The 27,909-nt window shown below is 36.3% G+C and overlaps 4 protein-coding genes across 9 annotated transcripts; 2 read left to right on the forward strand and 2 right to left on the reverse strand.

Moving 5' to 3' along the window:
• Window positions 1-613: 613 nt before the first annotated feature.
• Window positions 614-8,352, reverse strand: LOC306858627 (translation initiation factor eIF2 assembly protein-like). 2 transcript variants are annotated; one of them, XR_013783219.1, is made up of 14 exons: window positions 8,023-8,141; window positions 6,032-6,103; window positions 5,876-5,936; window positions 5,767-5,799; window positions 5,587-5,682; window positions 5,394-5,500; window positions 5,233-5,281; window positions 4,585-4,660; window positions 4,334-4,456; window positions 4,214-4,242; window positions 3,937-4,065; window positions 3,680-3,817; window positions 3,054-3,156; window positions 2,802-2,898 (listed from the first exon to the last, which is right to left on the reverse strand). XR_013783219.1 is itself a non-coding variant. In XM_079399243.1 (13 exons), exons 1-13 carry the CDS (start codon window positions 8,094-8,096, stop codon window positions 2,845-2,847), a joined length of 1,041 nt encoding a protein of 346 aa, XP_079255369.1. In that variant the 5' UTR covers window positions 8,097-8,352; the 3' UTR covers window positions 614-2,844. The 2 variants fall into 2 exon arrangements, 1 of the variants encoding a protein (XP_079255369.1); XM_079399243.1 differs by lacking the exon at window positions 3,054-3,156 and having other exon boundaries at window positions 614-2,898; window positions 8,023-8,352.
• Window positions 8,140-11,478, forward strand: nudt5 (nudix (nucleoside diphosphate linked moiety X)-type motif 5). Of its 2 annotated transcripts, none has more exons than XM_079399244.1 (9): window positions 8,140-8,446; window positions 8,570-8,670; window positions 8,968-9,035; window positions 9,219-9,271; window positions 9,359-9,466; window positions 10,028-10,123; window positions 10,208-10,313; window positions 10,533-10,586; window positions 10,694-11,478. In XM_079399244.1, the coding sequence occupies exons 2-8, from the start codon at window positions 8,620-8,622 to the stop codon at window positions 10,564-10,566; spliced, it is 516 nt and encodes a 171-aa protein (XP_079255370.1). In that variant the 5' UTR covers window positions 8,140-8,446; window positions 8,570-8,619; the 3' UTR covers window positions 10,567-10,586; window positions 10,694-11,478. The 2 variants fall into 2 exon arrangements, with proteins under 2 accessions (XP_079255370.1, XP_079255371.1); XM_079399245.1 differs by having other exon boundaries at window positions 8,361-8,446; window positions 10,208-10,309; window positions 10,694-10,926.
• Window positions 11,479-12,006: 528 nt separating this feature from the next.
• Window positions 12,007-20,994, forward strand: LOC306858626 (protein MCM10 homolog). Its single transcript, XM_079399242.1, has 18 exons — window positions 12,007-12,115; window positions 12,635-12,865; window positions 13,368-13,613; window positions 13,715-13,913; window positions 14,624-14,789; window positions 14,879-15,046; window positions 15,873-15,989; window positions 16,065-16,258; window positions 16,360-16,430; window positions 16,518-16,631; window positions 17,272-17,389; window positions 17,613-17,826; window positions 18,419-18,551; window positions 18,636-18,772; window positions 19,021-19,134; window positions 19,526-19,671; window positions 19,811-19,853; window positions 20,639-20,994. The coding sequence occupies exons 1-18, from the start codon at window positions 12,109-12,111 to the stop codon at window positions 20,720-20,722; spliced, it is 2,502 nt and encodes an 833-aa protein (XP_079255368.1). The 5' UTR covers window positions 12,007-12,108; the 3' UTR covers window positions 20,723-20,994.
• Window positions 20,995-21,399: 405 nt separating this feature from the next.
• Window positions 21,400-25,903, reverse strand: LOC306858787 (putative cartilage matrix-associated protein). 4 transcript variants are annotated; one of them, XR_013783230.1, is made up of 6 exons: window positions 25,721-25,879; window positions 25,261-25,317; window positions 25,083-25,181; window positions 23,227-23,325; window positions 22,164-22,279; window positions 21,410-21,952 (listed from the first exon to the last, which is right to left on the reverse strand). XR_013783230.1 is itself a non-coding variant. In XM_079399508.1 (5 exons), the coding sequence occupies exons 1-5, from the start codon at window positions 25,776-25,778 to the stop codon at window positions 21,855-21,857; spliced, it is 411 nt and encodes a 136-aa protein (XP_079255634.1). In that variant the 5' UTR covers window positions 25,779-25,903; the 3' UTR covers window positions 21,400-21,854. The 4 variants fall into 4 exon arrangements, 3 of the variants coding, with proteins under 3 accessions (XP_079255634.1, XP_079255635.1, XP_079255636.1); XM_079399508.1 differs by lacking the exon at window positions 22,164-22,279 and having other exon boundaries at window positions 21,400-21,952; window positions 25,721-25,903; XM_079399509.1 differs by lacking the exon at window positions 22,164-22,279 and having other exon boundaries at window positions 25,083-25,178; window positions 25,721-25,827.
• Between the last annotated feature and the right edge of the window lie 2,006 nt (window positions 25,904-27,909).

The following is a 27,909-nucleotide window of genomic DNA, read 5'->3' on the forward strand; positions in this document are numbered from 1 at the left end:
AGGTACTCTCGGTAATGGTGGAAGACATCATTTGGAAGAGAAGAATTGTTGAATTAAGTTATTTTTGTTTTCTTTGTGTGCAAATGTATTCTTGTAGCTTCATATAATTTAAGGTTGAACCACTGATGTCACATGGAGTGTTTTACCAATGTCCTTACTATGTTTCTGGCTCTGGGAATATTTCAGTTACGTTGCTTTCTATGGAGGGTTGGAAAGCTCTTGGATTTCATCAAAAATATCTTAATTTGTGTTCCAAAGATGAAAGGTCTTACGAGTTTGGAACAACATGAGGGTGAGTAATTAATGACAAAAAATTTATTTTTGGGTGAGCTATCCCTTTAATATTTTAACTGTTTACTGACCATTTCCTAGTGGAAAAAAAAGTGCATTGTGGAAAGAGCCAAAAAGTAAAATTGACTGTTTAAACCACGCCCCCTGGATCTTGTGAGCTGCAGCGAGCCCTACTTGTAAAAATATGTTCTAGTAACAACAAATAAATGTTAAAATGGCTTGCCATACGAGAGAGTATAGAAGAGGAGGAGGAGAGACGGTGTGGCTGTGTGGATTGTTCGCATTGCACCAAAAGCATGCTCCAACTGAAAAAGACATGCATCTGTTCAGATCAATTACTTTAATAAAGTCTAAACTCACAGGGTGCCCTGTAGGAAATGAAACAGTGGTCATTTCAATATAGATGCATTATGGGACACGGACGAAGAATATATTAATCATTGTTAGTGCATTGTAAAGCAACAAAGTCAGTCAAAATAGTTTAGGCAAAATCAAGGTAAAACAACACTTTAGCTACATCTGGTGGCACCTATTAGCAGGCTAATGATGATAGTAGTGCACAAACCAGCTTTAGAGTTCTAAACGTGTCTGTGTTTATTGATAAAGTGCACTTAAAATTAATGTATTGCTATTAACCAACACATCAAAACTCAAATAATGCAAATGAACACAATTGTACAGTCAAAATAACAACATTTACCTTGAGGTCAGCATGTGACTTGAAGATAAAGACGGTGACTGAAGTATTTACAGGGACAACCTTTACAATTTTTTTCCTCAAAATCAGGCCCATTCACCTAATAAACCTTAAATGTCTACAACCCACATAAAACAGCAACATTTAAGGGTTAAAAAGCATGTTTTAGAGCAGGTTTTAATAGTAGGACCGAAGTTTGCTTGACACATGCCTGCAGTGGATGTCAGATTGGCTGCAGGTCATTCACATATATCAATACAGTCAGCAGCGAGGACAAAGTGTGTGTGTGTGTGCATCAGTCAGCTCTGCTGTAGTCTACCGCTCATGAGTATTCCAGCTGCAAACCACTGCAGTTTCTCAGCTCTGGAAAATCTGTCCCTCCCTTTGCATTCTTTCTCTCTCTTGTCCTCTTTCTCTCTTTACCAGCTCTTGAGTCAGCAAATCTAAGCAGTTTGATCTGACAGTCAGGCACCACTAACCCCCTCTGCTTGTTTTTTTTTTCTCCCCAAGAAGATATTTCTCCTCTGATTCCTGAGTCCACTTGTGCATTTGTATTGTCAGTCATTAAGAAAAATTCCCAAAAAATGCAACCGTGGAAAAAAAAAAGTGCTAATGAAGACACCTTGATGTGCAGGGCTCACTGGTAGCTGTTCATTTGTTGCTAGTTGAATTCAAATGAACATCTTTTTTGTCCTATTACATTCATTTGAGTGCAAAATACACCAAAGTGAGAGAACTTTTGGGGAGAAAGAATATTCGGTAACAATATGGTTTAATTGGTTAATGCATTAAGAATCACACAAGTAGCAAAAATGAATACGTTTCAAACAGCATTTACTAATTTAAGTCAATGTCAATGTATAATTATGCTACTCTTTATTGTAAAATTCATGTTAGTTAATGATTGATTTACTAATGTTCATTTATACAACTTGAAGTGTTAAAAATCTATTATTATGTGTAATTTAACATTAATCAACAGCTATCTATTGTATCGACTAACGTTAATGTACAGAACCTTATTGTAAAGTGTTAACAAATATCGTGCATATTGTGTATTCCTGTGTTTAAATCAAGACTGTAATTAACAGGGTTATCAAATTTTTTTGACCAATTAATTTCCATGTCTTTTCAATCAATTTTCAGTCATTTGTGATTACTAGATAAGGATTTTAAAAATGATTTTATACAGGTCACAATTACACAGCAATTTCTTGAGATGAAAGTATTTTAAAGCGGAGCAAAAAAAGCTGAATTAGAAATGGGAAATATATGCCCTATACAAATTTATATGCCATTTTAAGATTTGATTCAATTCCATTCGTTTTGAAGGCCTAGGAATTAAAGTGAAATTTAAGAGAAAGTTTAAATATATTCCAATTACAGATTATTCCTGTACACAAAGTTTAGTATTTGGCGCCTCCACGTGGATGCTGAAAAAGCGATTCACATAATAGCAAAAATGTATTGTGTGTTATAATGGAGATACTAAATTTTAAGATGATATAATTTCCACAGAAACATTTTTTATTATTATTATTAAAACTATTACTTCATAACAGTTTTAAATCTATTGCACTTTGAATTTACGTGTATGAGCACTACTCCAGATAGAAAGCATAAAAATGTCTTCTGCAACACAGAAGCTTGTATATTAGCTGAGCATTTGACAGGGGCTTTATTGGTAAGCACACATCCCATTATATACAGCAAGGAGAGCTTTCTACAAAGTTTGGTACCTCAATTTAATTTTAACCCTGAAGTAGCCGATCAAGATTTTCTAATTCACCAAAATACATGCAGGTGTATTCAAGCAGGATTAGAAGTAAACCGTGAGAGGCAGTAGTAGTAAACTACTAAGGTTCCTCCCCTTCTTCATCAGACGACTCCTCTTCCTGCTGACCCTTCTTCTGCAATTATCGAGAAGGGAAAGAAATAAGTGTAAAATCAGAAATACTGGCCACAGTAAAAATTCTATTTGTATTTGTAATATTTAAAGGAATGGTTCACCTAAAAATCAATCAAAACCGATTTAGAGAAATGTAGCATTACATCACTCGCTCACCAATGGATCCTCTGCAGTGAATGGGTGCCGTCAGAATGAGAGTCCAAACAGCTGATAAAAACATCACAATAATCCACAAGTGATCCACACCAGTCCATCAGATCTTGTGAAGTGAAAACACATCTTGTGAAGTGAAAAGCTTTGTGTTTGTAAGAAACAAATCCATCATTATGATGTTTTAACTTTAGACCATCGTTGATCTGTACATATTTGTTTCCTGATTTAGATGAGAGGTCTTTCTTTACTGGAGAAAGCAATTTTACGGATGGAGAACTTGTGGATTATTGATGTTTTTATCAGCTGTTTAGACTCTCATTCTGACGGCACCCATTCACTGCAGAGGATCTATTGGTGAGCAAGTGATGTAATGCTACATTTCTCTAAATCTGTTCCAGTGAAGAAAAACTCTTGTGCATCCTGGAAGGTCTGACTGGTGAGAACATTTTCAGCTAATTTTCTTTTTGGATGAACTATTCCTTTAAGTGACTTACTTGGGTTACTAAATACAGAACTACTGTATGTGTTAAAATATTTATAGTTTATATTTTAAAACAGGACTGACAACTGCATTCTGCTTTTTCTACAGATGTCTTTGTCTCTGTTGTTCGTATCCCTATCTCACTCACCAGCTTAAGAAAATCAATGAGTTTATAAGCATCTTCCCCTGTGGTCAGGTCCAGGAAGTCTCGTGGGATTCTGTAGGACAGACATGGGCTGGGCTGCACAGTGACTTCACTGGTGGTGTAACGGAATGCAGGTCCGTCCTAATAAAATTCAATATGCGTCTCATTAAAATAGCAGCACATTTGACTTTTAAAATACAGGTAGTGCAATGCATATGAGAAGGGTTTGAAGAAAAATGTGTTTCATTTTCAAGAACTACCTGCAGTGTTGTGTCATCTTGCGTTTGACTGGCTGTGAGATTTTTGCCAGATGTTAGCTCCTCCCACGTGAAAAGCAAAGAGTCTGTGACTTCACCAAACGGGTTCAAGTCAATCAACCACACACGCCCCTTTAGAAGACAAACTTGCAATTATTTTCATACTTATTAAAGATTCAATTCAAACAACAGGCTTGCATTGGAGATACATTTAGTATCATACATTGCTATACAGTAAATGACAAATTTAAACGTGAAATTTGCATTCATAAAAACTTACTGAGCTATCTCTGTAAACATCCAAGACAACTAAAAATAAAGAAAGAACATTGTTAATGCACATATGTACTTTTTAAAAGCAAGACAAATATTTTCTGCCTCTCCACACTGATACACTCACAGTCCTCATCTGGGAACTGGTATTGGATGTGATCTCCAAAGAACTGCAGTATGGAGGAGGAGATGCTGGCCTCTTGTTTGGCGACGTGCTGGTAATGTTGTGTGTAGTCTCTCTGACTGATCGCTAAAAAACAGACTTGATCTCAGTATTTTAGAAATTGTTTGAAATGTTATATTTCCATGGCATTACACACATAATACAATACATTCATTTATTCACATATCAGGTTAACAAATGCACAATTTTCATACCAATTACTTTATTTTCTTTCACAAAGCAGCGGAACTCCGCTCCTGGAATAAGCTCGCTCCATTTTCTCAACACCAACTGCACAAAATGAATCCCACAGAGTAACAACATATTATGTAATAATATTTATTTATTTGGGAGATATTTAAGGGTTATTCATCAGGTTTCATTATGACATAATAATATAGTATACACGCTATTGTTACAATTTTGGAATCTGTAAGAGTTTTTCATTTGATACGTTTTTTAAAGAAGTCTCTTATGCACTTTTGCATTTATTTGAAAAAATACAGCAAAACTGTAATATTGTGAAATATTATTACAATTTTAAATAACTCTTTTCTATTTATATACGTTTTAAAATGCAATTTGTTCCTGTGATGCAAATCAGTTATTACGTCAGTCTTCAGCATCACATGATCATTCAGAAATCGTTCTAATATGCTGATTTGCTGCTCAAGAAAAAAAATCTTAATGTTGAAAACAAAAATGTTAAATTTTTAGTGCATGCATTTTTTCAGGATTCTCTGATTAATTGAAAGTTCAAAAAAATAGCACTTGTTTTGTAATATATCATATTGTATTATATTATAGTTATATTGTCTTGAGTATGTACGAGTATGTTTAGCTGTTTTATTGTGATTCTGTACCTCATAGTTTATGGTTGGGTCTGGAGAATCATCACTACAATGGAGGAATCTGCCAAAGGAGGTACACAATTATTACTTCAACTTGAATTTCTTGAAGAAAACCCCCATCGCATAGGGCATGATGGGAACTGAGAATATCAGCATTTGTGCAGGATACTTACGGCTGTGTGAGGTCACGCGTGATGAAATCTGAACTTTTGAAAAGGAGGAAGATGTCGCTTAGACTCTGACACTGTAAGGAACTGTTCAGAGCAATCCAGTTAGCATCCTGAGAGGAACACAGAAAGATGAAGGATATTGTGAGTATTATATATTAATGTGAATGAATTGCGATTGGAAGTAAAATCTTCTCACCCGAGGGGCACTCCAGTTCAGCTTTGGGAAGACGCACCCACCTAGAACGTTTATTGCCTCTTGCACCGTTATGTTGAACTCTGGGAATTCTGGGGCCTGAAGAAGATTCACACAATTTATTACCTGCACAAGTGTATGACATCAGCTGTGCTTTGATTGGCTGAGAGAAAAGAGACTCACCGTAACTGCTGTTGTAGTTTCATCATCAGTCCACTGGAAACCAAAAGATTAGGAAAATAGTTGTTGTTTAAGATATATCTCAATGTATTTCACACAGCCACACACATACCTGAACGTCCTCCTCATCCGAGTCACTGTTATTGATCTGTGTTTGAGAATTGTTGTTCACACTATAAACAGAGACAATCAGATATTTATTCACTAACCAGGCAACAACAGAAAGAATTATAATTTAGTCAATACCAAACTTTTGCCCAAGTCTCACCTGCCAGAAACCACAAGTGTCCCGTCATCTAATAAATAATCAATTACATTTTGAGGTATAGGTAGAATCAAGCTGGTAAAAGAAAAAAATAACCATGCTTAATTACAACAGCACTGACATAACTATATTAATAGCACAGATAATTAAATATAAAAATCTAATATTTTAATCTCATAGTGCATAATGTTCCTACATTGTCCAGGTACATCTCAAAAAATTAGAATATGGTGAAAAAGTTCATTTTTTTCATGTAACTTATTTCAAAAACTGAAACTTTCATATATTTTAGAATCATTACATGTAAATTAAAACATTTTGATGATTAGACCTTACAGCTCATAAAAGTCAATAATCAGCATCTCAAAATATTTGAATATTTACATTTGAGTTTCAATAAATAACCATCCCTACAGTATAAATTCCGGCTATCTCTTGTTCTTTGAAACCACAATAATGGGGAAGGCTGCTGACTTGGCAGTGGTCCAGAAGACGATCACCGCCACAAAGAGGGTAAGTCACAGAGGGTCATTACTGAAAGGTGTGGCTGTTCACAGAGTGCTGTATTAAAGCATATTAAATGCAAAGTTGACTGGAAGGAAAAATTTGGGTAGGAAAAGGTGCACAAGCAACAGGGATGACCGCAAGCTTGAGAATACTGTCAAGCAAAGCTGATTCAAACACTTGGGAGAGCTTCACAAGGACTGGACTGAAGCTGGAGTCAGTGCATCAAGAGTCACCACGCTCAGACGTCTTCAGGAAAAGGTCTACCAAGCCGCTTCTGAACCAGAGACAACGTCAGAAGCGTCTTACCTGGGCTGTGGAGAAAAAGAACTGGACTGTTGCTCAGTGGTCCAAAGTCCTCTTTTCAGATAAAAGTAAATTTTGCATTTCATTTGGAAATCAAGGTCCCAGAGTCTGGAGGAAGAGTGGAGAGGCACAGAATCCATGTTGCTTGAAGTCCAGTGTGAAGTTTCCACAGTCGGTGATGATTTGGGCTGCCATGTCATCTGCTGGTGTTGGTCCACTGTGTTTTCTGAAGTCCACAGTCAACGCAGCCATCTACCAGGAAATTTTAGAGCACTTCATGCTTCCTTCTGCTGACAAGCTTTATGGAGATGCTGATTTCATTTTCCAGCAGGACTTGGCACCTGCCCACACTGCCAAAGGTACCAAAAGCTGGTTCAATGACCATGGTGTTACTGTGCTTGATTGGCTAGCAAACTAGCCTGACCTGAACCCCATAGAGAATCTATGGGGTATTGTCAAGAGGAAGATGAGAGACACCAGACCCAACAATGCAGATGAGCTGAAGGCCACTATCAAAGCAGCCTGGGCTTCCATTACACCTGAGCAGTGCCACAGGCTGATCACCTCCATGCCATGCCGCACTGATGCAGTAATTCATGCAAAAGGAGGCCCAACCAAGTATCGAGTGCATAGAAATGAACACTTTTCAGAAGCCTGACATTTCTGTTTAAAATATCCTTTTTTATTGATCTTATGTAATATTCAAATTTTCCGAGACACTGAATTTTGGGTTTTCATTATCTGTAAGCCATCATCAAAATTTCAAGAAATAAAGGCTTGAAATATTTCACTCTGTGTGTAATGAATCTATATAATATATGGATTTCTGAAATGAGTGACAAAAGATAGACATTTTTCGAGATATTCTATTTTTTTTAGATATATCTGTATATAATGTGCTATAACAAACCTATAATCTTTGAGTTTATATAGTAAGAAAAAATAAATAGTACAGTGATGTAATCGTATTTAATCTTCCAGTGCATCATTTTCCTATATCGTCCTATATATAATGTACAATAACAAAGCTTAAAATCTTTGAGTTTATATAAAAAGAAAAATGTATTTAGCCAAGTACAGTGATGTAATCATATTATAATGCCATTGCTAACGCACGATTTTGTGGACTTCCTGAGTTTTCCTGATCATTATATATTATCAGACTGTGCAGATATCTCTCTTACCTCTTAATAGTGTGCTTCTTGAATAAAGGATACCAAACAGAAAACTGACAGTTTACAACCTGCTCTTTCTTCATGCTGCCTAAAACTTACTCTGATAATCTGCGCAACCTCAAAAACATTCCGGCATGACGAAAGTACCAATAACTACAGTTCCGGTTTATAACCGTGCTTTGTTTTGAAATGAATCTGTATTTTAATACTTAAAGAGGAATTTTGAGTTCAATTATATTAGTTCTTATTGAATATTAGTGGTCAGGTTGACAATATAACGTATACAACGATAACTCGATCCACTGCACGAGGGGGGAACTGTTTTAGCGGCACACAAGTAGGCAGATGCTTACTGAACATGTGACTATTTGGAAGAAAACTAACTAAACTGGGTAGATCACTTGTGACTTTTTTTGACATACTTATTTCTCAGGTACGTTCTCCACTGATTGAAACGATCTCCCGTTACTTTTTATGTATTAACTAAAATGAAATAGACTGTGGTCATAATGAAAACATCATGCGCCCTGTTGCTTCATTTCTGTTGTATGTGCAGAATTACTGTAGCTGTTCCAGAGCTTAAACATCACTGATCGCCAGCACAACATGAGCTCTCCGAAGAAAGCGACTATTGAACCTCATGTCATCAAAGAGGAGGTAAAAATTTGCCTTAAAGTGATAGTTCACAAATACTGTCATCCTTTGCTCACCCTCATGTTGTTCCAAACCTGTGAGTTTCTTCCATAGTGCATTATTCCAGGAAGTGAATGATGCCTGAGACTGTCAAATTGCCATTGCATTACTTGCTTTTCACAGAGAAAATAAAATCATATGCAAAAGGGACAACATGAAGGTCCCCTGTCCCTTTGAAATAATCAATGAGATGTAATTCTCATGTGTTGTGCTTAACATACAAACTTATGTGTTGTAAACTTATGAATAATGTGTTTTTAGCTGATAACGAGTGGAAAATGGGTGAAGCTTGAGAAGACCACATATGTGGATCCATCTGGAAGCACCAGGTATTGATCTGTGACTATGTGAATGATGTGTGGCCTTTGACCTCTGGACTGAGTGGACATGATACCACTGATTGGAATGATCTTGTTTATTGTTGCTTTCTGTCAGTCAACCTAAAACATTGTTTGTGTGATTATTTGTGTAATGATCTGTATGCATATTTTTGTGAAATTTTGTCTCCTTAGAACATGGGAAACAGCAAAGAGAACAACCCGAGTTGCCAACAGTGCAGCCGATGGTGTGTACAGTCCCATGCACTCTTATTTAAATCAATTTATATGCCTTAATGCTCCAAAATTATTCATATGTTTGGATTCATCTGAAGGTGTAGCAATCATAGCCCTTCTGAAGAGGACTCTACATAAAGACTGTGTTGTAATGGTGAAGCAGTTTCGTCCACCCATGGGATGCAACACACTGGAGTTCCCTGCAGGTCTGATAATGATATATCATATAATAGCACAGCCCTGCATCTTGAAAAAATAAAATTGATTCATTTTATGATGCTGAGTTGAAAAAATCTATAAAATCTTTCATCGGGTACAGTTTTTCACCAAATAAGAATGACGATTTTTAAATCATTTATCAGCTATAATGCGCTTATAAGATAAAAGAAGTCAAATGTGTCAGTTTTAATGATCAAAATAATTTTTTTAAATGCATCATTTAAGTTACAATCTGCACAGGAGTGGAAATCAAGATAAAATAATGTCTTCAGAATCATTCATACATTTGATAATCAACTGAGAATTAAAGAAACCGTAATCTGGCTCCGAGGAAGATGGGAATCATATATTTGTGCCAGTTTTTCTGCTGATTAAGGGATAATATGAAACTACTTAAAATGCATCATATTTTGTGAGAAAGTGTGATGTGCTTGAGCAAAACAGACAGTATTTTTTGAATGAGCACCCCAAAATTTGTAAGAAACAATTAGCGTATATGATGCATGGTAGTGTAGTTGTTGATCATTCTCTGTGCATGAATATTTCAGGTCTGATTGATGACAATGAAACTGTTGAAACTGCTGCTTTGAGAGAACTAAAGGAGGAAACTGGTTACAAAGGGGAGGTAGTGGGCGTCACTCCAGGTACAGCTGCTGTAATGTGTGTGGATACCTGACAAAATGTATATAAATTTGAATATTTGAATGTCTCACTCCCATGTCTTTTAGTCACATGTTTAGACCCGGGCTTGTCTAACTGCACCACACAGATGTTGATGGTACATATCAATGGAGATGACAGTGAAAATATAAACCCCACTCAGCAGCTGGGTGAGTGAAGAAGCATCAGGAAGCACTTTATTACTATTTTAACACAGAATAAGTTATACATCCATGTTGTGTTTTAAATTAATTCTAAGCAAATCTTTCCTTTTCTTTTTTTCCATTGTGCATGTCTAGGTGATGGAGGTATGTATATGCCCCCCTCCCCCCCAAAAAAGTATATTTGAATAAAAAGTATTCCCCTAAAAGTATATTAATGTTTATATTTTAGAATTTGTGGAGGTTATTCTTCTACCTCTGGATGAATTTCAGCAAAAAATTGATGGTGGGTGATCTTTTTGCAGAATTTTATTTAGTATGATTTTTATTCAATATGTTAGGTTTTGCTTTGATGTAATAAACTGTCATTGTTCCTCTTTGTTATATTTATAGAGCTGCTGCAAAAAGAGAAAATAGTGGTTGACTCCAAGGTGTATATTTATGCTATGGGGATGTCGCAGGCCTTCTTTAAACCCAGAGAGTTGCCTGTGCTGAAGCAGTGAGATGCACAAATCTCTCACCTGGAGTACACTAAAGACAGACTGTCATGAGTTCAGCAGAGTGATGACATTTACCAATACTTGACCATTAGTGTTTTACAACGGTTGCCTGAACATTCCTAATAAACTAACAGTACTTAATTAAGAGGTACTCAGTGTTTCCACAGTTTTACAATTCATTATTAAATATATGAATATATTGGAACTCGCCAAACTAAAAGAGTATGTCCTGTCTGCTGTTGGCCTGTAATAATAAAATAATAAAACTATATTTATAGGTCAAACAGTAAGTGTCACAAAAAGACTCTCTCGATAGGAAAGGTACTTTGTATTATGATCAGAACTTGGAATTAATCTTGTAAAACTGACTCAAAAGGGTATTTTTGACATATGGTCAGTAGTAGATTACATATTGGGCATCCAATTGTCTACAGGACTGGAATATGCAAGTAATTCTAAACCTTTACAGTTTATGCTGGAGGATGCATATGCAATGCTGTGTAACTTGAAAATTGTATTCATTTTTATCTAATAAATTTGACAGTTTAAATTTTTGCATTTGTTTGTGGTTCTAACTTGTTATTGTTCCTATATATCTGTATATGTGCACATATTTAGCAAGAGTGTAATCCAAATAAACACAACTCTAGATTTCTTGAGTTTATTTGTCGAATGCACATCTTACAACTGGTATATTTCTATACATTTATAATTTACATTTAATGTAATGAATAAAGAAATCAATTCAATATAGTTATGTAAATTATACACGTTTAAACAATTATACATATTTGATGTATTTATGTTTGTTTACTTTATAGTAACTAATAATTTGATTTAAAATTAAGCAAAATCGAAATAAAAATTAACCTTTGAATCTTTTATCAAGAACACACCTCAGGAACAAACTATATTTTTGACTGGAACAAATTAAGCGTGTATTAAATGGTTCTTGCGATAGAAAATGTAATAAAGAGTGAACGATTTTTTGTAATATATTTTTTTATTTATTTATTTAATTATTTTTGTACAACTCTACAAACTATCCCTGCGTCCCAATGTGCCCTAAATAGTATTGAAATGTACTAATATGCACACTGGGACGCAGGCTAGCTTTTTCTAGAATGTTACTATTTTGTTATGGACAGGCACGAAGTTCGCCCGGGAAAATGACGTAGTTCTGGGGTCCTGAATATGAAACATTTTTCGCGCCAAAATTGAAACAGCAGCCTGTGCGTCTGATCCAGCACAGAGATATTGAATCGCGTTCATTTAAAAACAAAGCGAATAAAAGTGATCGAAATCAAAATGACAGGTAAGCTCAGAAGCACATCAGTACAAATGCTAGGCTAGTTTATTACTCTACTTAAGTTAGTTGAGAAATGTAAGTGAAGCAAGAGTTTAAATCTAGCTAAATATAATGTCTGATTTTGCCATATCCCTAAATGGTACATAAGTGTAATAAGTTTAATATATTGCTAAGTTTGTCTAGTTCTGATTTCATTGTCCACAAGTTCTTTAGTATGCTGTTTTTGCTTATTTGCCATACTAACACTAAAAACTATGTTTCTGTACATTATCTGATCTTATATTTTTAATGTTGTGTAAGTGTGACAGTCAACATTATACTGACATATTTAATCAATGTGTATTATACTGTTCTGTATATGGTATATTATATGTGATCCTTACTAAATGTTGTTGTATATTTGCTGAAAGTGAAGTATATTATACTGTAATAGTATATATCTATATATGATATGCTGTGTAGATTTTTGTAATATTTAGTGATACTGTAATTCGCTTAAATCTGCGTTCATGTGTCTGACATCAGAGGAGGAGAATCTGGACATGTTGCTGTCTTTATTTGCGGAGAGTGAGAGCCAGGAACAGGAGACTCCCGCTGGAGAGGGCAGTGACAATCTAGACGACCTCTTCGATGAGGATGATGACGGTGATCCCTATATTGAGCCAGAGGAGGAAGAGCAAGAAGACGTGGCACCTGGGAAATCCAGCTCGGCTGAAGGGGACAGTGACTTGAATAAGTCAAAAGAAGATATAGAGGGTAAAGCTTTGTAGTTATTCTGGGCTATATGTGCATATGTTGCATATATGTGACCCTGGAGCACAAAACCAGGTATATTTAGCGATAGCTAGGTGTGGGTCAAAATGATCCATTTTTCTTTTATGCCAAAAATCATTAGGATATTAAGTAAAGATCATGTTCCATTAAGATATTTTGTAAATTTCTTACCATAAATATCAAAACTTCATTTTTGATTAGTAATATGCCTTGCTAAGAACTTGATTTGGACGACTTTAAAGGCGATTTTCACAATTGTTTTTTTTTTTTTTGCACCCTCAGATTCCAGATTTTCAAATAGTTGTATCTCGGCCAAGTATGGTGCGATCCTAACAAACCATACATCAATGGAAAGCTTATTTAGTCATCTCAGTTTCGAAAAATTGACACTTAAGACTGGTTTTGTGTTCCAGGGTCACATATATGTGCAGCCAGGTTATGCATGTATTGTTGTGTGCTGATCATGAGTGTGTTCGTCTTCCAGCTGAGCTGAAATTAATGCAGCAGAAGATGCAAAAACTACAGCAGAAGCTGGAGGCCTCAAAGAAAACCACACAGCCTGAAAACAAACCCTCCGTCCAGAGACAAAGAAGCACTAAATCCTTAACATCACCTCTGGGGGTTTCAAAAACTCCCACACCAACACGACGGGACAGCAATGGCTCTCCTCCATCAGATGTCACAGCAAAGCTGAAAAACAAGCAGAGGACAGCCCACCAACCCAAAGCAGGTGAATGCTGGAGTGATTCTTTTTGCTTTCAAAAATAGAAATGTTTGAAATATATGAAAATCATATGAACTTGTAATAAAACTTTTTTTTTTGTAAACAAGCCGTCTCAGAAAAGCAGACTCCTATTGGCCAGAGTATGAAGAACTGCCAGTCTCAGCCAATAAGAGACATTGCAAAAGTAAACAGCACTTTAAAGTCACCGCCCCCTCTCAAGACTCCTCCCACTCTGCGTCAGGCCACGCCTCGTTCATCTGTCAGTCAAGAGGTTGCTGTGGAGAAGTTCTCAGGCCTTAGACTTAGGTCAGTGGGCTTGTTGAAATGATTAATATTCCTCTAATTGCTTTAATTATATGGAAAATAAATAATTTTACTTTTGAAGTTCAGTTATTCTAATATGCTGATTTCTCATTAACGATATTGAAAACTGTTTTTGCTGCTTAAAACTTTCATGGGGGCAGTGATACACTACCATTCTCATGTTTTTGGGTAAAAAAAAAATAAAAATGACAACTTTATTTTTCAAAGATGCATTAAATTGATCAAAAGTGACTAAAGATATTTGTAATGTTTCAAAACATTTCTATTTCAAATGAAAGCTTTTTGAACTTTCTGTTCAAAGTATTCTGAAAACTATCACGTTTACATAATAAGTTTTAAATGATAATAGCAAGTATTGTACTTAATAATTGAACTGCAAATCAGCATATTAGAATAATTTCTGAAGGATCACGTGACAATGGAGACTGGCGTAACGATGCTGAAAATTCAGATTTGACATCACAGAATGAATTATTTTCAAATATTTGTAATTGCACAATATTACGTTTTTTACTGTATTTTTCATCAAATAAATGCAGGCATGGTGAGCATAAGAGACTTCTTTCAAAAACATTAAAAAAAAAAAAATCATAATTATTCCATATGTTTGACCAGTAGTGTAAATATGTATTTGAGATTTATTTCTCTTACTATTAAAAAAAACAAACACAATGTGTTATATTTCCCTGTAGGAATCCACTTCTGTCTTCCATAGACATTGAGCAAAAAATGGCCAGCCGCAGACTGATCAAGCTCTCTCAGTTGCCTGATCGACTGGCCAGGGACAATTTAGAGGACAGTGACTGGGTCACTTTTGCAGTGGTGATAAATAAAATCACCCCACAGAGCAAAAACAATGTAAGGGACCTTCATTTCTGAGATTTGATATTCTGTATGTTAAATATTGTATATTCGTCTACATGCTTGCTTTTTTTTTTTTTTTGTAGGGGAAAACCTTCAGCATCTGGAAGCTGAATGATCTTCATAATCTGGAAGTGAATGTGTCTCTCTTCCTGTTCGGGTCTGTTCACACAGATCTGTGGAAGACTGACACTGGGACAGTGATTGGCATCCTCAATCCCAACCCAATGAAGAACAAGGATGGTTCCAATGAGGTTTGTCTCATAAAACCTCTATATCAAATGTTTTATCTTTTAAAAACAATAAGAATTCAAAATTGACTATTTGCATCCTTAATAATTGATTGAGTGCAGCTAAAATAATTTAATGTTACAGTAATGTTAACTTGATTTATTTTTAAAAACATTACATCAGAATTAACCCTTTTTACTTTTGTTTAATTCCTGATCTAATTGTGAAACATTCAGCTGTGCAACTTATTCCATTGTTCATTAAAATATAATCACTTTTTCTCCACCTCCTTTTCGGCTCATGTCAGCAAGTCTTATTTAATGTATTACCTCTCCAACAAAGTGTCATTTCCTTATACGGTAATATAAAGCAAGAATACTACTGTTGTTATCGCAAATTACTACAAATCATTTTTGATATTTAAAATAAAATATAAATATTTAATATACAATTTATTTTATATTAATATTAATCCTATTTAATATACAATATTATTATATAATATTTTTTGAATAAATAAAAAGTAGACATACTAAAACGACTGCAATTAAAATAAATTCTATAAAGCTAAATATAAATATCCTTAAACTAATTTAAATTGAAAAAAAAGCATGAGACAAAATTACTAAATTTAAATTAAAAATATAAAATTAAAAGGTCATTCCAAATGTTAATAAACACGATTATAAAATATAAATAATATTAAAGTAACAGTATATAAATACAAAAAATATTGCACATAACCCCTTTTTAAATCCAAATGATAGTAAAAAGAAGTAAAACAGGTTGAGAACAACATTACATGTTCATGTTAATGACAGTAATGTGGTATATGTTTGTTTTCTCCAGCTCTGCCTGACAGTGGATCACCCACAGAAGATCCTTATATTGGGAGAAGCCATGGACTTTGGCACTTGCAAGGCTAAAAAGAAGAACGGAGACTCTTGCACTCAGCTAGTCAACTTGGTGCGTCTCCAAACATCATGCTTTACTGCAGTAATTCACAATCAGCCAATTCATTAGTATTGTTTGCTTTAACAGTATGAATGCCAGTACTGCCAGTACCACGTTAAAGCCCACTACAAGAAAATGAGCTCGAAGAGATCTGAGCTTCAGTCCAGCTTCACAGGCTCCGCCCCTGGCAAAGGAAGGGGGCGGGGCAGTTTGAGGGAGCGCCTGTGCCAGTCTAATTTCCACTATGGGGGCATGTCCTCGCTCGCCTGTGCGCCCTCAATGTGAGTTCACTTACTCTTTTTTTTTTTTTTTTTATGACTGTCGCCTCCCTTTAAATCCACCTAAACCCTAAAATTATTGCATGAATCTTTTATTTCGACAGGTCTGCCCCACAGCCAATGAAACAACCCACTATACAGTCTGTTTTGGCTTCCATCCCAACTAAGAAACTTGGTAAACTTTAGTATTTTTTTTTTATTTTTTTTTTCAAATGCTAATTTTATGCTGGTGTTCATGTTGTCTAATCAAGTCTTCATGTAGTTCTCAATTCAGATAAGGTGTCAGGCTGTTCAGATGACTTCAAAGGCCTGATGTCTATGCCGACGCCTGGAGCACTTAATATTAAGAAACACTTAGGACAAGCCAAGAATACAGGTAATTAAAGGGATAATTTACTCACCCTTATGTTGTTCCAAACCTGTAAGATAACTTCAAATCTCATTTACACTTGTGCATATTCAAGCTATAGTCCATCACGCTAGATTTGACATCAAACACTATCGGTTTTCATGCGTTTTATGTCATTTGAGTGCTACTGGTTGCACTTCTATTAACTGTGATTGTTCTCTGATGCTGCAGTACTTTTTTGGGCCAGCAGATGTCTGCCGAATGCCACCCCACAATTGTCATGCAAAGAAATAAACCAAAAGCAAGCGCATTTATGTCACTGGAATGTAAGCAGGGTTTCTTTGGGTCTTAAAGTTATACAAATTAAGGCCTTAAAAGGTACTAAATCAGAGCAGAAAGTCTTGCATTTGTGAAGTCATCATGGCATTAAAAATTAGATTTTTCAGAAAGCAAAGCAAGACTTCTTATTTTGTCATTTTGCTTCTCAAATTTTTTTATTTTGATTTACATATCTTTAGACATTTCCACTGGAAAACATGGCAGTACTTTCCTGCATGAACTCTCCCTTGAAATTTACCTTCATAAAACCCAGAATCCCCGTGTATGGCCTCAGTGCATACTAATAACCATGCAAATTTAATCTCCAACTTGCCTTTATTTAATTTAGCTGTTGCAGGATCTTCCGTTCAGTCTGCATCTGCGTCTGACCTTCTCAAGCAGCAGAAAGAACAGCAGCAGCAGAGAATGTTGGCTCGAAAGAAGAGGGCGGAGGAGATTCAGAAGAGGTGAGAGGCGTTTGTTCTAATTCATGTTGCTTTAACTACTGATTGTATTTGTTTTGCATTACATTTGGAAGCTGATACATTGTTTAGTGTTTCAGTATTGAGTTTTTAGGGTGATTTATAGGCTCTAAATTCTGTAAACTGCAAATCCTTTGTGCTTATGATCAAGACCTTTAACCTGTCCCTATAGTATATGTACTATAAATATGAGCTCTTCTCTACCCAGGGTGCTCCAGAGTAGTACTCCCTCCCAGCTGAATGTAAGCAGGGGTCCCTTGCTCTCCCCAAAAGCTGCCTCGGAGGTTCCGAAGGGGTCACCTGGCCTCACGTCCCGTCTCTCAGGCCCTCCTGTGCCCACCCTGGGCCGTGGCTTTTCAGAAGGAGAGGACATCCTCCTTGATCTGTCTCCACCTTCATCAAAGGGCCTCTCAGCTGCTAAGGTACTGTTTCAGGAAAGTGCCCCATCATTTGTTAAAGAATATTTTCAATTCCGGGACATTTTGTTATAGTGTATCTTTTTTTTTTTTTTTTTTTTTTTTACTGGAATTTTATGTAAGTAAAAATGTTATTAATAAAGAGTAAAAACATTTTATTAACTTCAAACTATTTACTAAATTAAATACAACTTTAAATAGTTTTAAATTAATTAACTTTTTTTTTTTACTGTCTTATATTTAAAAAATATATATAAAATTAATTAATTTTCATTTATTTATATATATATATATATATATATATATATTATATTTAAACTAAATATTTTTACATTTCTTATTTTGTATCAAAAATTACAATAAGAATGAACTATGCTGCAATGCATCTTTTAATTGTCTCTTAAATGCAAAAGCTGTCAGTATAGTTAGTTTTTTTTATACTTTATTATAATTTTCCATGGACCCCCAGCAATACCTTGCAGCCCCCCTCTGGGTCCCTATTTGAAAACCCTTTATCTAATTGATGCTTTCAGGAAGAATTGTAGCACAAACATTAAATTTGTTCATAATATTGTTTGTAATATTGTTTATTGCTTAGTTGGCAGCAGTGAGGAAACTCCATGCTAAAGGCTCAGTCATTGTTAAAGACGACCCGAATGCTGTAAAACGCAAGCGAGCCAACAGCGATAACATTGCAGATCGAGTGGAGCACAATCTCTCCACACCTAAAGGTACAGACATATCCGTTATATGATTGACTGTTTGCTTGTTTGTTTTTCTCTGTGGCACTTATTCTGCTGAAAACCCATCTGCAGTATCAGATGAAAATTCAACTGGTGAGAAGGAGGAGCCAGCTCAGAAAAAGAGGCGGGAACAGCTAGAGTACATCCAATCGGAGGAGTTTCAGCACATCCTCAATGCCAAGTCCTCAAACTCGTGGATGATGGGAGAGGTGTGTATTTTGGCTGAACATCAGTGCATGTGTGTTTTGATACGAATGTCAGTGCTTTTATATATGATGATGTTACAGTGGGTGGGCGGAGCTTGCGGTTGTTTTGAAAGTGTTCGGCGTGATCTGTCCAGATGGCTTTATTTGATTTGGATTCTGTAGTGTTTGTTTTGCCACATGCGATATGAAATGATGGAAGTCATGTCCCGTTGGAGTGTTCTTGCATGTTTGACAAAGTATCTTGTGTCTAGATTGAGGAGCAGGCCATGCAGGAGTATTTTGAGCCGCTGGTGCAAAAAGAGAAGATGGAGGAGAAGATGAAGAACATCAGGGAGATGAAGTGCCGGGCCGTCACCTGCAAAACCGTAAGTCAACAAACTTGCAACTAAAGAGACTCAGCATCTGTCCTTTATGCAGAGTAATCCAGTTTTTCCGGTGCAAAACAGGGGGCAGAAAAAGCACTGGATGCATTTTGAATTTCATTCCCTACAGTGTGTCTCATTCAGGTCCTCATGAAAACTGTTCTCCTGCTTCATTAGTAGCTAATCAGTATTTATTCACAGCAAGTCATAATGACAAACCAATTTTGACCACAATTTGTGACGACATCCCTCAATAAATGTTGTTCAAGAGGAATGGAAGGCAAACATACCTCTCTAAAATGCTAATTAGACAATTATATGGTTTCGGACTGATTACACCTGTAAATCGCGGCCTGTTTATGCGGTTTAGTTCATGAGCACCTCTCGCCCACAGTGTAAATACACCCACTTTAAACCGGCGGACCGCTGTGTGGAAGAGAAACACGACTACCACTGGCATGACGCCGTCAAACGCTTCTTCAAATGCCCCTGCGGTCAGAGAAAGATCTGCCTGGCACGGATGCCACATGGAGCCTGCAGGTGAGGGGGCGCCTTTGTTGTTTATGGGTTACATTTTATAAAAGATGTTTGATAACATACTGATATTTTGATATTTAACTGTCAGATTAATATTTGTTATTGCATGTTGTAATAACATAAATTTCACTTTGCATTTTAGCCATTGTGGACTTTTTAAGTGGGAGAGAGATGGCATGTTAAAGGTACAGTTTAAATTTTTTACTGTTTTTGTTGTTTTACTTATTCTGTTATTTTATTGTGGCTCCTTGATTCTGATTACTTGACACAATCTACAACTGAATTGGTTCCAAAACTCCAAAAAAAAGTGTTAAGTGTGGTTGTAGTACTTTATTATTTGAGTTGGCCTTTATTTTAGTTTTCTTTTTTTAGTTTAATTTTGTGCTTTTGTCAGTTGTTTAAATATCTTTTAGTTTATTTTTATTTCAGTTTTAGCCGGAGTAGTTTTAGTTTTTTTAGTCTTATTTCCATCTTTTTAGAGCTGCTTTACAGTAGAATTGTTTGCATCACTGAATCATTATTTTCTTGTTTATCCCTGTAAAGTTCCTTTGAAACAATCTTTATTATATAAAGCGCTTTATAAATAAAGGTGACTTAACTTGATTTTGTTGCACTTAAGGCAGTGTTTCTAATTTTCAAGTTTTTCATCATTTTTTGTATTTTTTATTTGAGTTCCAGGTTTGTTGAACATGACCAAGTTGAATATCACTTTGCCGCATTCTGTCCGAATTGTTACGTAGTTTTATCTGTGTATGTGTGTATGTATGCGTGTGTGTATATATATATATATATATATATATATATATATATATATATATATATATATATATATTCTGTCATCAGTTATTCTATAATTTCTTTACTATATTTGGAATGTATTTATTACAATTTAGATGATTTCAGTGGCATAATTATACGAGCATGTATTAGTAACTCACTCCAGTTTTGACCTCTCTTTCATTTTTTACAGGAGAAAAAGGGACCCAAAATAGGAGGGGAGCTACTGTTGCCACGCGGAGAGGAACAGCCCAAATTCCTCAACAGTTTAAAGTAGAGTCAGCTGTCCCGTGTGCGGCCTGAGCTCAGTTTCACTCAGAAGAGGAGGCTTCTGTCTTCAGAAGGGGCATCAGCGTTACATTTGTGTTGGGCAGTGTTAAATCTGATTTTAGTAACTTAATGTTTGTCTGTTGTCTATATATGTTGTTTTAAGATAAACTATTAAGCCTTTTTAAATGTAAATATTCTTGTACTGTTATTATTTTAATTGTGGACTTTTATATCAACCATGTCAAGCACACCTGAATTAAACAATACTGAGGGAACTTGCCATGTTTTATAGACTTTCTGTGAATGTTCTCATATTGATTTGACTGCAGGGACTGGCACACATGCTAAATCTTGTCCGTCTCGCAGCACGCAGTGATATTTTAAACTTTATTACCCCTGTGTGCTCTTCTTTAAGCATTAGGAGTGGCAGGATGTCGTTCTCCTGTCAGTCAGGTGCGTGTGAGATTCGGTTAGCGGCACCGAGGCTCAGGAAGGTCGATAAATCTTTCTTTCCACTTGTTTCTTTCTCCCTCATTTTCCCATCTGCCTAAGCTCTCAGCACAGGAATAATCACTCTGCTGCCAGCAAATACTGCCTTGGAAGTTTTATCCCGTCTGTAGGCGCGCAAACCTGGGCTTTTCTACTATATATACACCGTATGAGTTTACAAGATGAGGCAAAAGTCATGTCTTTTGCATTTTCTCTTTTATTGGCTTTCTCTTTTCCCTTTTTTATAATTCTGGTGGGTATGTTTTATATCGAATCCTCACTAATGTGGAAAATCAAAGAAGCTTTACTCACACAAGAGTACAGATTGAAAGTTATTAAAAAGGGAGGTCAGATGACAGCTGAATGTAATTACTGAAGAAGGAAATAAGGAGTTGCACTTGTAAAGCAGCTTATAATCACAAACTAATCATGAATGTTTTGATAAACAGTCCAATAATAGAGTAAAGTAAGCAATTAGAAGAGGGGGGGGGGGGTCACATTCCAAACACACAAACCCTTTTATTATACATGTATTAGAAGCTTTAAATCTATAAGTGCTTAAATGTTTTGAATAATTCTATTATGTCATGAAAGTATCCCTCAAACGACGGTTATCCACTTTCTGAGGCATTGCATGTGCTCATATGTGCTCAGACATACTGGCGGTGGTGAGGGTATCGTGGGTATTGCCCATCATAGTGGAATTCTCTCCACTGCTCGTTCTTCTCTCTGGTCCTCTCGTACTGCTCTGTTGATACAAAGACAGACAGCAGCTGGCAGTGGATCAATTTCTCAAAGATTTTTGTATCTTACATGACAAAAAGTAACCATTTTTTAAAGGAACAGCTCACTCAAAAATGCTGAAAATTCACTCTCAATCAGGCCATTCAATATGTAGATGAGTTTGTTTCTTTATCAGAACAGATTTGGAGAAATTTTTCATTACATCACTTGCTCACCAATGGATCCTCTGCAGTGAATGGGTGCCGTCAGAATTAGAGTCCAAACAGCTGATGAAAACATCACAGTAATCCACACAACTCCGGTCCGACAGTTAACATCTTGTGAAAGAAAGCTGTATGTTTGTAAGAAACAAATCCTTCATTAAGACTTAAGTTTTTAACTTCAAACTGATGCTTCTGGCTGAAATATGAATCCATAACATTACTTTGTCCAATGAAAAAGCCATCTTGTTTAGATCAGGAGAGAAATATGCACAGCTAAAGCAGTCCGAAACATTTCTAAACGAATATGTTGGTGGATTTTGATGTGAGAGGACAACAAGGGATGGACATTTTCACTTAAGAACACATTAAAAACCCGTTAAAATTGGATTGTTTCTTACAAACTGGCAGCTTTTAGTTTCACAAGACATTAACTGATGGACTGTACGTCATGTGGATTTGTATTGTGATGTTTTTATCAGCTGTTTGGACTCTCCTTCTGACGGCACCCATTCACTGCAGAGGATCCATATGTGTGCAAGTGATGTAATGCTAAATTTCTCCAAATCTGATCTACATCTTGGATGGCCCGAGGGAGAGCAAATTTTCAGTTTTGGGTGAACTATTCTTTTTACGTCTAAAATAAATGTACACTTGTTTCCTCCAATTATGATTATTATCAAAAAGGAATTCTGTGCTCAGAATTCTAATTTTCAAATTTAAAGTCAAACTGCTGAACCACGTTTTGTTTACCTCCAAATCAGGTAAGCACACTGCTCCGGGTGTGTGTTCACGGTGTGTGTGTGTTCACTGCTGTGTGTGTGCACGTTGGATGGGTTAAATGCAGAGCACGAATTCCGAGTATGGGTCACTATACTTGGCTGTATGTCACTTCACTTCAATTGTCACCAGTCTAGTGTACTGGATCATAATGCTGTCTGAGAGGCTCAGAGGCACTACTGTCATCAGCCTCTTATTAGTCCAGCAGTCCTGTCTGTGAACTCTATCCTGTAGAGGCTTTGAGCAGCATGTCTCTTTTCTAGAAGCCAAGATAATCAAACAGGCAGATCAGTCTCACCATCACGCTCCTCCTCTAAATAGTTCTCGTATTCGTTGTTTTGTTCCTCTAAGTGCTCTCTCCTTCGTTCGTTTGCAGCCATCTTCACCCTCTGCTCCGCTAAAAGTTAGTGAAAAACAGCATAGAATTTAGCATACAGTGAAAATATTAAAAGTCTTCTCTAATCCTCACCAATGCTGTAAAAATACTGAAATATTACAATTAAAAATAAGCGTTATTCCTGTGATGCAAAGCTGAATTTTCAGCATCATTACTCCAGTCTTTAGTGTCACACGATCCTTCAGATATCATTCTAATATGCTGATTAAGAGACATTTGTTATTATTATCAGTGTTAAACAGTTGTGCTGCTTAACATTTTGTGCTTTAACTCCAACCTGCAGTGTCTGCTCCTGCACCATCGCACACACACACACACACACACACACACTGCTGACAATTTAAAATACACTTCAGTAAAACTTTTCCATGGTTTCATTACTGCAGTCGTAGGCTGGCAGGGTAAAGGACGGCCTGATGCAGTGTCCTTGTGTGTGTGTCTGTAGGAGGAAGATCACTGCTCCATATTGTCCTGTTGGACCTTCTAGCCCAATGTTTTTGACTCCAAGCCTCCCACTGTCCAAGATAATATTCAAACATTTTTCCTCTGGATTTTTTTTACTTGGTGAATACATTCAAATAATTGTTAATGGATAATTTTGTGACCTATAGACAAAAAAATAAAAAATTAAAAAAGGTAATTGTGACACTTTATCTCACAATTCTGATATTTGTCTCAAATTTGAGCTTATATAAATTCTGAGGAAAAAATCTCATAATTGGGATATGAACTCAGAACAGCGAGATGTAAGAATAAGAATTTTTTTTCTTAATTTTGAGGAATGGAAAAAAAAGTCAAAATTGTGAGAGAGAAACTCACTATTGTGAGAATTTAGAATTGTGGGAAAAGGTCATAACCTTTTTTAAAGTTTTATTCCATGGCAGAAAGAAATTGTGAGATGTAAACACTAAGTTGAGAAGAAAAGTCAGAACTCTGAGGTATAAACTCAGAATTGCTATGAAAAGAATCAGAATTCTGAATTTGTATTTATTAATTTTGACCTTTTTCTCTTAGAATTGAGAGAAAAAAGTAATAGATGAAAACTCACAATTACCTTTTTTATATTTTTGGCCCATGGCAGAAATAACCTTCCATAACACTATATATTCTTCAAAAAATAAATAAAAATGTTGAGTGGGCTTAAGAAATATAATGTAGGTTTACATGATGTACATCTAGCATTATATGTATTTTTTTAGCCTTTTTTTTTTCAGTTGACGTCTGTTCAAATTTGCATATTGTGTTAGGGTCGAATTCCTAATGGCTTTTTTATCTGCATATTTAATTACAGTAAGCAGACCTGGGTAAGGACTGGAGGCTATAAACACTGTAAATTGTTAATTTTAGTAATAAATATTGCTTGTACAGTTCTGTTTTTTTTTTTTTTATTGAAATAACCATCATACACTGAAAAAAATAGTTTTTTTTTTTTGTAAAATGTACTCAAATGTTTTATTACTTCACAGAATCTAGTGTTCCTTCTAGTTAATTTGCTAACACTTCTAATATCTGAGAGAATGATGTTAAAGAAGGCTGTTAACTCATTTATTCACATCTGTATCCTATTGCGGTGTGCATTACCATAAATTAAAAGTGAATACAATTTAATGGGAGATTACTTAAATTTGACTTTAAGCCCTTTAATTGTTAAATTACATATTAGAAATGTAATTGTTTCTTTGTTTTGATTAAACCTACAAAGGTAATGAGAAAAGCAGAACTGAAATGGAAAAAAAGGACAGTTTTACTGCACTCACCATAGTCCTCTTCATAAGATCTTGGGGATCTGCGACTGCGGCGTTTGAAGAAATTCGAGGCGTCAGATGCTGGCATGAAAACTCGTTTAGATGCTCCTGCTAAAGCAATGGAACAAGAGAAGAGAGTGTGTGTGGGAGTTGGATTTGGAGTGTGTGCGTGTGTGTGTGTTGAACTCACCTTGAGCTTTACTGTCTTTTACATCTTTAACAGCTGCACTTTCAACCCCAGCCAACACTAAAGGGAAAGAGAGTTTTCTTTTCACTGTTTTTGAAATGAAAGTTAGCATGAATACAAAAAAAAAATACCATGATATTACCAGTTTTTTAGACATGGTATCATAATTGTACCTACCTACTGTATAGTACATTTTGGACGTGTCCTAAAATACCATGGTATATGAGTGTGGTAATCATTTAGTTCCCTGGTATCTTAAATCACACAATACACTTTTATAATGGTAAGTAGAATTGTGCAGAAACTTTTTGAAGACTTTCTTTTTTAATCTATATTTACAGCATAAAATTCATTAAAAACATCTAAATGAGTTCTCATGGTCTTCTACTGTTGGGTTTAAAAAATTAAAAAAATTAATGGGGGAAATGTCTCCCCAAAGTATTGATTGGTAATAGTTACTCACCAATTAGAATGAGGACGGTGGGCAGCAGTGTGAGCAGGACAGTATGAGTCCCAGCCATCCTTCAGAAGATGTGTCTTGTGCAGGTACCAGAACCACAGCAGAAAGTCCTGAGACCTGAGAGAGAGAGAAAGTGTGTGTGTGTGTGTGTGTGTGTGTGTGTGAGACAGAGAGAGAGAGAAGAGGAAAGGAAAGGAGGGGGAGCTGGAATTTCACTGGCCCAGGGGAACGCAGGAGGGGCGAGAGAGGGAGACACGGACCCCAGCGCACACCCACTGATCAGACTGTCTATGTGTACAACAGCTTCTATCATCACTCAATGTTACTGTCCAAACTTTTCTATCTGGCAGGTTTACAGATTAGCATCAGGTTTCCATTCCAATGAAACAAATGAACAGCAGATCAAGTGTGTGATGGATTTCTCAAGCAGCTACTCATTATGATTAATTAAATATCAGCACTTTCACCTGTCAGCAAATAATACCCTGTGCATTCCCAGGGATCCATGTCTATCTACAGTGGGAAAAAAATTATTTGATCCCCTGCTGATTTTGTACGTTTGCCCACTGACAAAGAAATGATCAGTCTATAATTTTAATGGTAGATTTATTTAAACAGTGAGAGAGCGAATAACAACAAACAAATCCAGAAAAACGCATTTCAAAAAAGTTATAAATTGATTTGCATTTTAATGACTCATAAGTATTTTGCAAAACATGACTTAGTACTTGGTGGCAAAACCATTGTTGGCAATCACAGAGGTCAGATGTCTCTTGTAGTTGGCCACCAGGGATTTTGTCCCATTCCTCTTTGCAGATCCTCTCCGGGTCATTAAGGGTTCAAGGCAACTCGAACCTTCAGCTCCCGTCACAGATTTTCTATGGGATTAAGGTCTGGAGACTGGCTAGGCTACTCCAGGACCTTAATACGCTTCTTCTTGAGCCACTTCTTTGTTGCCTTGGGTCATTGTCATGCTGGAAAACCCATCCACGACCCATTTTCAGTGCCCTGGTACATAGCTCTGTCCATCGTCCCTTTGATGCAGTGCAGTTGTCCTGTCCCCTTAGCAGAAAAACACCCCCAAAGCATAATGTTTCCTCCTCCATGTTTGAAGGTGGGGATGGTGTTCTTGGGGTCATAGGCAGCATTCCTCCTCCTCCAAACACGGCGAGTTGAGTTGATGCCAAAGAGCTCAATGTTGGTCTCATCTGACCTCAACACTTTCACCCAGTTCTCCTCTGAATCACTGGCAAACTTCAGACGGGACTGTATATGTGCTTTCTTGAGCAGGGGGACCTGAATTTTTTTATATTTTTATTTTTGTTGTTATTCTGTCTCTCACTGTTCAAATACACCTACCATTAAAATTACAGACTGATAATTTCTTTGTCAGTGGGAAAACGTACAAAATCAGCAGGGGATCAAATAATTTTTTCCCCTGCTGTATCTGTCTGTCTGTCCAGACATAGATAGAACGACAGACAGAACATATTTTGTATAGATAGATAGACAGACAGGCAGATAGATATATATCTGTCTGTCTGCCCATCTGTCGTTCCGTCTGTCTGTGGAATCAGTGGACACTTTTCTATCCCATGAGGCTGAGGTGCGGAGGGGCCATCAGATTTAAAGAAAAGTTGCTCCCTTTTGTAAAATTGTACTTATTAAATACTTACAGATACTACACATCTGCATACCTTAAGAACATACTTTAACAACAACTGAGAAGCTCACCTGGAGCCAGGCTTGGATATTTATATTACACTACACAAGAATGATCAGTTAGTCTCCAGCTAGTCTGTATCTAACATGAAACGGACAGAAAGAGAGAGAATTAGAGTAACAACTAGCAGACAGAATGTCAGGAAATGAGAAACAGACATGCTGAGAGTGAAGTTAAAAGCTATATGTCACTCCTTAGATTGGCTCCTGTCTCTGTTTCTCAATGCTTATCAAAGTATATCAATGTCTATGAGAAAAAGCTGCATATGATTTGCCCTTTCTGGGTTGGTTTGGTTATAGGGTGTTCAAGTGCATTTATGAGGTGTTTTTCCATGCTGTGTAAATGGATTCCTGGATGTTTGGATATCATCCAGGTATTTTCTTCGGTTCCAAGTCTCCATAAGGCAGACACCCAGTAGCGACCCCAGCCATTCTCCGTAACACACACACACACACACGCACACGCTCAC

This window comes from Barbus barbus, assembly GCF_936440315.1.
Source record: "Barbus barbus genome assembly, chromosome: 39".
Classification (NCBI taxonomy): Eukaryota; Metazoa; Chordata; class Actinopteri; order Cypriniformes; family Cyprinidae; genus Barbus; species Barbus barbus.